The 12,262-nt window shown below is 44.8% G+C and overlaps 1 protein-coding gene across 2 annotated transcripts; it reads right to left on the bottom strand.

Moving 5' to 3' along the window:
* Positions 1–388: 388 nt before the first annotated feature.
* Positions 389–5,270, bottom strand: LOC124687116. Of its 2 annotated transcripts, XM_047220952.1 has the most exons (7): positions 4,032–5,270; positions 3,374–3,475; positions 2,917–3,285; positions 1,969–2,721; positions 1,046–1,168; positions 865–956; positions 389–758 (listed from the first exon to the last, which is right to left on the bottom strand). In XM_047220952.1, exons 1-6 carry the CDS (start codon positions 4,911–4,913, stop codon positions 936–938), a joined length of 2,250 nt encoding a protein of 749 aa, XP_047076908.1. In that variant the 5' UTR covers positions 4,914–5,270; the 3' UTR covers positions 389–758; positions 865–935. The 2 variants fall into 2 exon arrangements, with proteins under 2 accessions (XP_047076908.1, XP_047076906.1); XM_047220950.1 differs by having other exon boundaries at positions 747–758; positions 865–1,168.
* Positions 5,271–12,262: the final 6,992 nt, after the last annotated feature.

Below are 12,262 nucleotides of genomic sequence, written 5' to 3'. Positions count from 1 at the left end.
GCCCTGCAGGTTACCAAACAGGCCCAAAGTAACTAGAGCTTGACGCAAATTGGTTGTCTCTAAATTGCCAAATTGTTCATGTTACCTGTAGTGTATATCTGAAGTAACGTTTACCTCAAATAAATTGCATCTTGAACATGTGTTTGAACTAGGAGATAGCTACCCAGGCCAGGAGTCACTACTGTTGCAGGACATTCGAGATTTAACAAACAAGGGGCAAGTAGAGAAGCACCAGGGGGCAACTTTCTTAAAAAAATTCTCAGCCTATGCCCCAAAAAACACACACACAAAAAAGAAAATGAATGCACAACAGGATAGCTCCGTCAAACTGAAAACGCATTACCATATTGATGGTACGATATCTAAAATTCCAGATCAAAGTCTGCATGCTACATCTACCTAGATGGCAATAGCAAGGCCATCCCAAGATATCCAGATTACAGTTTGCAGTCTGCCTGCACCAGACAATTGTCCTAGCTTGAGCGGCTGCTAATCGATAAGGTGTGAGTGCCTTTTGAACAGACATGAGTACATGACTAGTAAGTACTCCCTCCGTTCTCTTTTAATTGACTCAAATTTAGTACAAAGTTGTACTAAATCTGAGTCAATTAAAAAAGAACGGAGGGAGTACTACTCATCATAGACCAAAAACAAAATGACTGACTAGCTCCAGACTTATGCTCAATTGCTGATGTCAGACCCTTGTCCTCCCTTCATACCAGCTTGAGTTAGCTGTAGCACCTGGAAACTGAACAATGCTGCAGAACAATCAAGACCAGGTTAGCCACATCAAGAGTTATTCTAAGTTGCAAAGCAACACCACATCATATCAGAAAGATCATTGTTCAAGAGATTTCAAGGTACCTTGCAGTGATAGCATTTGCCCGGTAAACAGTATGTTACTGCTTTACTCGAGTGGTAGATGGGGGACGAGTTCAGTGGCTAGTCGAGTCGTACTGCGTTCATAAGCAAAAATTAGAGATGTCATCTAAAGGCAGTGTAGCATATCGTAGTTACGCTACTGAACTTCATGTCTATTACGGACATGTTTACTAGAGAGCCGGTCTGCTGGATGGTGGTACTTGCATTTCATCTTAAACATACAGAAGCCATGATTCATGTAGTGCAAACACTCAGGTTCACGAGGCCTTTGGGGATACATTGCTACCTGAAACAGTATAGGGTCCATGAGCACCACAGGTAAAAAATAATCACAGAAAAATGTGTGGATAACAATTGAGCATCTAATTTGTTTCAGTTGGGTGACATGACCTAATTTTACTGCTGATAAACTGAGTATCTGTTTTGTTTCAGAGGTGACATGACACGGTTCTACTTCTGAGAACTGAAATTCAACCAGAACATGATAGCATTGCACTTGAGGATGTAGATAAAAAAAATTGCTACTACACAGATATAACCAATAATTACTATCCGTAAGTCCATAGATAGTACAATCATTTTCCCCCAGTGAGCATTTTTAGTGAATACTTCAAACATTAGCAGTCCATTTGTGCAATAGGAACAGCGACCATTAGCCATCAGTGGTGGGTATCAATTGAGCATCTATTCTCTATCAGGTGGGTGACATGACACAGTTCTACTTCAAAATCCATGGATAGCGCAATCATTTTATTCCCAGTGAGCATGTTTTAGTGAATACTTCAAACACCTGCGGTCCGCTGCAATAGGAACTGAAAAGGTTCAAACTAGACTTCATTCATACAAGGTCGTATATTGCAGACAAAAAAGTGTCTCACAAGCAGAGAGCAATAGTAACATACTCACAGCAAACTGAACACACATAATTCATTCAGTTTCAATTTGCATAAATGTCAACGCTCATAAACATCTCTATCGGTTATAAATGCAACAGGGAGCAGCCAGGCAAAAGGGAATAATTGAAAACTAGCTATGACTGAATCAGTAGTGTTCCTTGCCTTGGACATCAGTAATGATAAAACATACCTCTGTAGTAGAACCTATATCTTTGGGATGACGAAATTCGCATGCTGATCCAAATTGACATTTCCCCCTTTTCATATAGAATGGGCAGTCTGGCATGTCATGTATTGCAGGTCCAATCTGATCAGAGTGAGCTGGACCTGAGGGATTCCGCCCAACAGGAAGTCCATCTCTTGGATGGTGAAATATACATGCAGACAGAAATTTACATTTCCCAAATTGCAGGTAGTACTGGCAGTCTGGCTGACTAGGTCTCTCAGGATACTGCTGTTGCTGGGGCATATAGTCTTCTAGTGTGATTCTGGCAGATTGACGATGTCCATTAGTGGCAACATAAATTTTTGCATTTCTTGGGCTCTGCGCTGTAGGATTTGAATTCTTTGGGTGATTAAACCTACATTGTGCTTCATATTTACAGAACTGGTTTTTCATATAGAAAGGACAGTCTGGTTCCCCAGGTCTCTCAGGATATTCTGTCTGTTCCCCTCCCAGTGATGGAACTTCCAGATTGTCTCTAGTTGAGTATTTGTCTTTCGAGTGGTGATATTTGCATGCTGATGCAAATTTACAATCACCAAATCTCATATAGAAGGGGCATTCTGGTCTGCCAGGCCTCTCAGGGTAATCCACATGCTCTTGCTTGCACAAAGGTCCATCTGTACTACCCACATGCTCCTGCTTACACAAAGGCCCATCTGAACTATCAGCTGAACAACAACCATCAGAATTATCTGAAGTAGATGACCAATTTGAATCCTACATGAAGCAGATAGGATAATAAATTATTTCGCAAAAAAAAAAGATAGGATAAGAAATTATCATGAAGGCACAGACCAGTCATAGTCTAGGAGAAGTACATAGTACGGTGCCACGCAAAGTAGCAATATGCAAACGATATATGCAAATAGAGATTTTTAAAATCACATAATATGGAGAAGATGCAACATGTACCTTTTTCGCCGGTATCACCTTTGCTTCTGTACTGGACGGTATTTTTTGGGGAGGTAAAAGCATTCTTAATATGTTTGGTGGCAGGACCCATGTGCTAGATGATGTGTCATCTAAGGTTGGATGGTCAGAAGACTTCTCTGGGTATGATGTATCATCCAAGGTTGCATCATCAGAAGATTTCTTCAAGTGTGATGTATCATCTACTGTTGTATGGTGGTCAGAAGACTTCTCCAATTGCAAAGCACTATCCTCCGACTCTGTTGGTGCATAGAACTGAGAATCAACGACATGCTCTGGATGGTTAAAATGACAGTGCTTGCCATATCTGCAAGCACCATTCCGCATATAATATGTGCAACTTCTTGCTCCCTGAAAGTAATTTTAGACTAAAATTCAGTTTCATCATTTTCCAACATAAATCAAAAGTACAAACTTTGAAAGAACATCATAATCATACTTCTCGTATGGGGAGGCCAATGCTGTTGAGTTCAAGAATTTCTGCAACGCCAGGATTTCCTTGTTCAGAGGGACACCGTGTACCATCTGACTTGGCTTTAATCTGTAGCAATGACAACATAAACAAAAGAAGGATCATTTACTAGATAGCTTATGAGCAAACTAGCAAATGACGCATATAATCTGGCTTATATTGGGACCAGAAAGGGTGTGATAGACTACATTTGTATACAGAAAAATACATGTTCAAGGGCCTGTCTATGCACACAGATGATATATGTAGAACAAGCTTATAGGGGCTGTAGGCGTCTTAATGTATTGTAATGTATCAGTCTGTTCCGAATTATAAGATATACTGGCTTTTTATGAATCGTATGTATCTAGACGCATTTTAGTGTGGCTGTTCACTCATTTCAGTCCGCATGTAGTCCACATTTAAATATCCAAAACATCTAATAATTCGGAATGGAGGGAGTAGATCACATCACTGTCTACCGAGCTGAAAGACAAATGCCTTGGGTGTGGCAGAAATAATCGACACAACCTATTATGCTAAGCAAATTTGCAGCATTCAACTAAGTAAAGAAACAAACAAAGTTTTCTTGCTGAAAATTGAAGGAACAATATATCAAAGGATAGTAAAGTGACGCAGATTTTACTGGTGGGTGATGGAATTGGCATGAGAACCCGTATGAGCAGCTCCCTTTTGACATGTAAAAGGGGCAGTTGAGTTTCCCAGGCCTTTGCGGATAACTAACGGGAAACTTAACCTTCTCCTTCTTCCCTATACCAACATCACTGCCATTTGCCGTGGATGAAACCACCTCAGAAGATGAAATTGCTCCGATACTCAGAGAAGCTGCCTTGTCCATACCAAGATCATCATCAGGTGCACTCCGTTCATTACAAACACGCCATACTGCATCCTTGTGCTTTTGAACAGTAAAATCAGACTTTTTTGCTCCCTGTTTGTCGCCGGTCCTTTGATCCAAAAAGCTCCTCTTCACGTGAAAAGCATGCATGTCCTTGCGTGCTATCTGTTCATCACCATTGTACAGCCCAGCCTTATTCTTCTGATCTTCTGAATGAGTAGAATCACTGAATGTACCCCAATTAGCATCAATGGTTTGTTCCTTCAGATAGTCATGTTCCTCCACATGAATATCATCCTTGTGTCTGCCATTTTGGTCGATGACACCTTGATTCTCCACCTTATTATGTTCATTCACTGAATGTAGCACTCTTGCTTGATCTTCAACAGAAATGTCATCCATGGTTAAACCGCCCTTGTGAACAATACCTTGGTCCACCACCGCCTGATCTTGGGTAGAATCATCATCCATGGTAAAACCCTCTTTCCCAACAACACCTTGCCCCACCACCTCCCGATCTTGCGCAGCATCACCATTCTCGACAGCTCCCAAGTCATAAGTGGCGTCCAATCCCTTGTGTTGATCCTGGACAGCAATATCATCTACGGTAGCGCGCATTCCAGCCATGACTATTTGCCCCGCGACTTGATGATTTTTGACAGCATTCATGACTGGACCCTCTTTGTCGATGACACCTTGCTCCACCGCCTCCTGATCATCCCTGGCATCACCGTCTTTCTTGGTTGTTCCCAATTCACGAGTGTCACATTGCTGCAGTGCCTTGTCTTGATCTTCGGCAGCAGTGCTATCTGTACATTCACTCGTTCTGACGATGACATCTGGCAGCAGCGCCTCCTGATCTTCCACGGCATGAACATTCTTGGTCTTGGCTGGTCCCAGCTTCTCTTGGTCCTCGGCAGAAGCAATGTCACAACTTGTGCTTCCATCCTTTGGGTGGATTGCATCCCTGGCAGCTCTCGGCGGATCAGCGTTGCACTCTACAAGACCAACCCTGCCAGCATCAACATCTTTGCCTAATGCGCCTTGTTTGTCGGCTGCACCTCGTTGCTCCACCACCTTCTCGTTGTCTCCCACAAGTTTCTCTTCCTGAAGCTCACCGCCCGCGTCCGCCGCCGGCTCGGGGAGGTGGAGCGCCCGCCGACTGAACGTGGTGTTAGCCGGAGCCGACGTGGCAGCACCGTCGCTGAGCCCGTACCGGCCGTTGGCCGTCACGTGCAGCCCCGCGGCGGCGGCAGCAGCATCTTCCTCGAGCTCCTCCGACGCAGACGCAGACGGAGACGGGATGGGGTGGAGCAAAGGGTGGTCGGACCTGAGATGGAGCAAGAGGCCGAGGCCGAGCTTGGGGGCGGCGGCGGGCGAGCGCGCGGGGAGGAGGGCGCGGATGGAGCCGAACAGCCTCCTCCCGAGGCCGGCCCCGTGGAGAGGCGGCGAAGGGGGCGCGATCGGCGGCGAGGGGGAGGAAGGCGGGGTTGTTGTTGTTGTCGTGCGGGCGGGAGGTTGGTCCTCCGGCTCGTTGTCGTCGGTGCCGCCGATCATGGCCATCAGCGAGGCGGCGGCGGCGGCGGCGAGGATGTGTAGAGGGGAAAACCCTAGCCTAGATAAGCCTCGATTGCATTCCCTCTGCTTCTCTCTCTCTCTCTAGACGCACACACGCAAATGGGATGAACCTCTGTCAGTCGGCTTCTCTCTCTCTCTCTAGAATGGAATTGGAGTGGCAAACCGTACGGAGGTGAAGAGAGCGGAGAAGCGTATCTCGTAAGCCAACCGGATGTTTTTCACTGCGGCCCCTCCAGTCATGCGCTATTTGCACATCCATGCCACAAGTGTACGGAAGCATTGCTCTAATTATAATAACCTCCTCTTGAAACTCGGAAAATAATCCCGCCATGCCACATCCTGCTAATTCTTCCTGACGAATTTTTTTATTCCCCGCATTAATCCCGCCATCCCTCTCCCCCCAACCTCTTTCCTGCCAACTCGTTTTCCACCATCCCTTTCCCGTCAACCTCTTTTCCACCACCGTTTCCCGCCATTTTACCGCGTCGTCTCTCTTTATAAAACAGGACCGCCGGATAGTTTTGAACCACTAGTGACTAATGTGTCACTCCTTTTCTTCCTATCGGTAACCCTTTGCTGCCATGAGTGTGCCTTGCTCAGACCATTACTTTACATCGAGGAAGATGAAGGATGCAAGCTTGCTCCCAGGGATGAGAGTTGAGCGTTGTTGGTGCAATGATTTTACGAAGGTGAAGGAGTCGGCATATTTCTTTGATAACTTTGGCATAAAGTTTTTCATGTGTGTCAACTATGATCATGATGCGCCAGCAAGTTCGGCGTACCGAGATGTCCGGTATGTTGTAAGCATGATGAATAGACATATTATTAGTGTCGTTATAGTTTTGTAGTAACGTTCTTATTTTCGTTGCAGTCTCCTCTGCCCCTCTGCATGTGTTACCATAATTAGATCGACACGGACCAACCGGAGTGGCGGCCAAAGAGATTTAAGAAAGACATCATCGTGCATGGGACGACTTCAAGGTGGAGGAGCAGGCAAAGGAGGTTGATATAAAGGCGAAAGCGGAAGCGGGAGAAATGTCTCAAAAACCATCACGACGGGCAACGTCATTGTCTTAATGACTAGGGGAAGAGATTCACGAAGGAGGGGCGAAGTTGAAGGAGGATGAACCGCAAGGAGCTCAGGTGAGACGGATACGTTGAGGAAGAGGGAAAGGGCTGCTCAAGCGAAGGCGGCGGAAGAACGTGGTGACAAGACTTGAAAATGGCCACGCTGGACTCATGACCATTAGATTTTTGTTGAAGTGTAGCGGTGTATCTAAATTTAAGTAGAAGTGTAGCTTTATATCTTAATTTCAGTTGTAGTGTATGGATCGTGTTATGAGCTTCTGCTAATAATATATAGACAAAGACGTAACCAATAGCGAAGGCCTATGAGGTTTTCTATTTGCTAGCATTTGCTTAGGAAATTTATTTAGAAGGTAGTCCTTCCTGAATTGCGGAAAAATCATCTTACTTGTTTGGTTCTCGGTGTAGGTGATGATCTACTTCTTGCGGTTGCGAGTTTTAGGTTAGTCATCTAATCATTTAACTTGCATTTATTTATTTTTAGCTTGTACATGTTTATGTATTCTCGTATTGATGATATTTATATACAATATTCTCTTGAGGAGTAAAATATTGCACTTCACTTTAGGAAGTCAATCGCTGCACCTCACTTGAGGAAGCCAAGAGCTGCACCTCTCTTGAGCAAATAAAGAACACTCGGAGAGTTAGTCGCAAGGGGTTTGTGTTTAAACCGGACGAGGTGCAATAAAGGATATACTACCATAATACCACTGTCTTGGGAAGAAAGTGATAGTATTATACTTTCGGAACCTATATTAAGGAGACAAAAACACAACCAAGAACACTAAACTATCTACTTTGTATATCTATCTTGTATAGCAAGCAACATATCCAAGGCGGTTGCGGGAATGCTGCAACAATTCGAGAGATTGACACCTTAGTCAAGACGCATATTCCCAAGGTGATGTTCTTATGTGAAACTAGACAGAAAAGTGAACGGGTGGCTAAATTGAGGAATCGGTTGGGCCTCCGAGGATTTACTGGTATTGATAGCGATGGATTAAGCGGGGGACTTGCCTTGTTTTGGGACGAAAGTATACACATTGTTGTCCAACAAGTAACTAGCAGATTCATACATGTTCATGTGAGGTTGGCTCCATCAGAACAGACATGGCAGGCGACATTTGTGTATGGGGAGCCGAGGACCGAAAACCGTCATCACATGTGGAGCACGTTATGTGACCTCAAAGTGACTACAACATTGCCTTGGTTTATTATGGCGGATTTTAACGAGGCACTATGGCAACACGAACACTTCTCGGTCTGTCCTAGACCGGAAAGCCAGATGGCAGCATTTCGAGATACACTCATGATCCGTGAACTCAAGGATTTGGGTTTTTCCGGCCTACCTTTTACATATGATAACAGGAGGAGTGGACGTAATAATGTGCGTGTAAGGCTTGACCGAGCAGTTGCGGATGATAGTTGGAGAAATATTTGTACGGATGTGTCTGTGGTACACTTGGTCTCACCTTGCTCAGACCATTGTCCTGTTTTGGTTCAGCTTGATAAGGAGAATCAGACGATTCAGGGACGAAAATGTTTACACTATGAGATACTGTGGGAGCGGGATAATGGCTTACCAGAGGTGATAAAAATGCATGGGCTGGTTTAGGTACCAAATCGGACTTGGGTGATATTCATGGAGCTCTGAATCAGGTTATGTTGGCTCTTCATAAATGGGACAACAAGAAATTTTGCAACGTGACTCGTCAGCTAGCAAACATGCGAAGAAAGGTAGAGAGTTTGATGGCATGTGGCGCACCACAAAGTGAAATTAGGGAAGCTATGGATATGATGAATGATTTGTTGTATAAAGAAGAGATGTTATGGCTCCAGAGAGATCGCGTATCATGTGGTTGAAGGAGGGTGATCGCAATACCCGTTTCTTCCACAATAAGGCAGTATGGCGAGCTAAAAAGAATAGAATCAAATACTTGAAAGATCAAGATGGGGTTGTGCGGGATACACCGGCGATATGGAAAGGATGACCCGAAAATATTTCCAATCGGTATATACCCGAGACCCAACGTTGGAGTCTGCTCCAGTGGTGAGCCTATTTGAGGAGAAAATTACAACACAGATGAACGAGCAGCTGTGTAAACCGTTCACTGAAAATGAAATATCGGATGCGCTTTTCCAGATTGGGCCTCACAAGGCGCCGGGACCAGACGGCTTTCCAGCGAGATTTTTTCAAAGGAATTGGGCGGTGTTGAAGGATGAAATTGTACAATCTGTGATCTTGTTTTTGAAACGGGGAGTATGCCGCCAGGGGTAAATGACACATCAATTGTGCTCATACCAAAGGTAGACAATCCGACAGAATTAAAGGATTTCCGTCCGATAAGTTTATGCAATGTTGTCTACAAAATAATTTTGAAGTGTTTGGTGAATAGGCTAAGGCCTCTATTAGATGAAGTGATATCAGAAAATCAAAGCGCCTTTGTGCCCGGTCGTCTTATTACAGATAATGCATTGCTTGCTTTTGAGTGTTTGCATTATTTGGAGCATGGAGCAACAATTACCAATCCTTTTTGTGCCTACAAATTGGATCTTTCAAAGGCATACGATAGAGTTGATTGAACTTTCTTGGAGGAGGTGATGCATAAAATGGGCCTCTCTCATGATACAATGGATAATGTTGTGTGTGACCACGGTGAGGTACTCCGTCAAATTTAATGGAGTCTTATTGGAAGCGTTCTTCCCCACATGAGGTTTACATCAGGGTGACCCCCTTTCCCCTTTCTTATTCCTTTTTGTTGCTGATGGTCTCTCTACTCTGTTAAAGTCAGAAGTGAATGCGGGAGGTTTATCACCGATTAAAGTGTGTAGACGTGCCCCTGGAGTGTCTCATCTACTATTCGCGGATGACACACTGTTATTTTTCAAGGCAGAAGGTAATCAAGCGACGCGGGTCAGACATATCATTGATACCTATGGGTCGAAGCCTATTAAATCCGGCCAAGTGCTCTATATATTTTAGCAAGCTCTGTCCAGCGGCTGTGCGAGAGGAGGTGAGACAGATCCTTAATATTCGAGTGGGAGCGAGTTTGAAGATAAATATTTGGGTCTTCCCACTCCAGAAGGTAGGATGAACCGTGGTAGGTTTCAGAATCTACAAGCTAAATTAAGCAAGCAGATTATGTTATGGGGTGATCTATCTCAAGGTGGGAAGGAGGTCATGATCAAAGCTATCGCCCAAGCACTGCCAACATATATCATGGGGGTTTTAAACTCCCTATGTCGGTTTGTGATGATTTGACAAAGTTGATAAGGGATTTTTGGTGGGGAGCTGATCGAGGAAAAGAAAGGCCCATTGGTTGAGTTGGGAGAAAATGGTACGACCTAAATATGAGGGGGGTATTGGCTTTAGAGACATGTGTGTCTTTAACCAGGCGCTCCTAGCCCGTCAAGCGTGGAGGCTCATTGCAAGACCAGATAGCTTATGTGCCCGGGTACTCAAGGCAAAGTACTACCCGCAGGGTAATATTGTGGACACGGAGTTCACCGGTAATCCTTCCTCAACTTGGACAGCTATAGCTTATGGATTGGAATTACTTAAAAAGGGTCTAATATGGAGGATTGGCAATGGGGAATCTGTGAGAATGTTGAGGGACAACTGGATCCCACGTGAGTTCAGCCTCAAACCGATCGGCCACCGTGGTAAATCAAGGCTGAATCGTGTGTCCAAATTGTTGGACGAACATGGTGTGTGGCGAGAGGAACTTGTCCGGAAGAACTTCCCTCCCATAGATGTGGCGTCTATTCTCGGTATTAAAACATCTCCGCATTGGGAGGCGGATTTCCTTGCTTGGTAACTCGAGAAAAGCTGGAGTTTTAACTGTCCGCGGTGCCTATAAGTTGGCCCTAGCACTCGTGAATCGGGAGCACGATCATGCTACATCTAGCAACGCCCCTACGGCGACAAGGCAATATGGAAGTTAATATGGAGTAGCAAGGTTCTACGAGAAAGTACGTATTTTCGCATGGAGGGCGGTACATGGAGCTCTCGCTACGGAAGTGAACACGGCTGGCTGCGTGGTATGCATGTTTCTAGCACATGTCTTGTACGTGGGTGTGAGCCGGAGGACATATCTCACATGATGTTCCGATGCCCTCATGCGGTGGCTCTTTGGCGGTCCATGCGGGAGGTGTGGTCTATACCTAACGATGCAAGCAGCTCCGGGGTCCCGGGAGTCTTGGTCGGAGGAGCTCGTTGTTGCCATTGTCGAAGGAGGTGCTTGATAGAGCTCGATGACTATTTGGAGAATCTAGTTTGTGCGAAATGAAATTACACACAACAAACCGATGCAGCCGATTGAAGGATCTCAAACATTTTTGTGTAGCTATATGTCTTCCCTAGCCAATTCCATGAAGCTGCCAATAGAGAATATTCTAAAAGGGAAGCGGCCTTTGCATCGGACGAGAGACGGCGGGGAGCAACCCGCACTGCTAGTACTAGTCCGTGGACTCGGCCACCTGAGGGAATGGTTAAACTGAACGTGGACGAGATCGTTTATATTGCGGGATGGAACGACAAGTGTTGGAATCATTCGAGAAGGCATGATGGCTCAATAATTCTGTCATCCTGTAGAGTCTTGAGTACGATGTTGTTCGGCATTGGAGGCCGAACTACGAGCATTGGTGGAGGGCGTTTCTCCGGCTAGTGAGTGCTGTCAAGAACTAATCCTAATTGAAACGGACGATCTTTGAGATACTCCAGATGATAAGAAGCAAAGAGAGGAATTTATCCGAGTTAGGTAATCTCACTTCGAAGCAAAAGTACTACTGAACTCGGATTAGATTGCTTGGAATCTCCAAAATTCCACGTTCCCGAAATTTTGCTAGTCATGAATTAGCTAAGTATGGTAGATTGAATGACCGTACATATGTATGGTTTGGGTGCAGGCCGGATTGCATTACGGATGCCCTTCTAAGGGATTGTAATTATACCTATATTTAATTAATATAATCCCTTTGCCCTCGCAAAGAAAAACATATCCATGTTGAAATTCATGTAAGGTGGATGAACTATGCAAACAAATATAATTGATATTATATTATTATGTGTTGTTGGTACAACTCGGGCATAGATCTATTTGTATCATGATTAAGCAAATTAAAACTTGTGCAATATTAGCAAGGAAAACACCGACAAAAGGAAACCATCTTCGGTTACGACATGGACTAGTGTGGTGATGGTGACCGAGATGAACACATGGGACGACGGTGGGGACGGTTGCAAGGTTCGAGCTCATCCAAAGGTGTCAGGTTCGTACGAACAAGGCCGGACAGAGGACTAGCCTTCGATAAGCAGCGACCAAAGCGGGTGGCTATGACAATGGCAACACACG

Source organism: Lolium rigidum, chromosome 2 (assembly GCF_022539505.1).
Source record: "Lolium rigidum isolate FL_2022 chromosome 2, APGP_CSIRO_Lrig_0.1, whole genome shotgun sequence".
Lineage (NCBI taxonomy): Eukaryota > Viridiplantae > Streptophyta > Magnoliopsida > Poales > Poaceae > Lolium > Lolium rigidum.
Note: the sequence above shows the minus strand (reverse complement) of the source record. Positions and strands in the feature narration are given on the sequence as shown.

Excerpts from the sequence above, each read along its gene's own strand:
- LOC124687116 (XM_047220950.1), bottom strand. The coding sequence starts at position 4,913 with ATGAATGCTGTCAAAAATCATCAAGTCGCGGGGCAAATAGTCATGGCT. Across the intron at positions 3,286-3,373 it reads TTGGCCTCCCCATACGAGAA|GGAGCAAGAAGTTGCACATA; the intron begins GTATGATTATGA and ends AATTACTTTCAG. Across the intron at positions 2,722-2,916 it reads AGGTGATACCGGCGAAAAAG|GATTCAAATTGGTCATCTAC; the intron begins GTACATGTTGCA and ends TGCTTCATGTAG.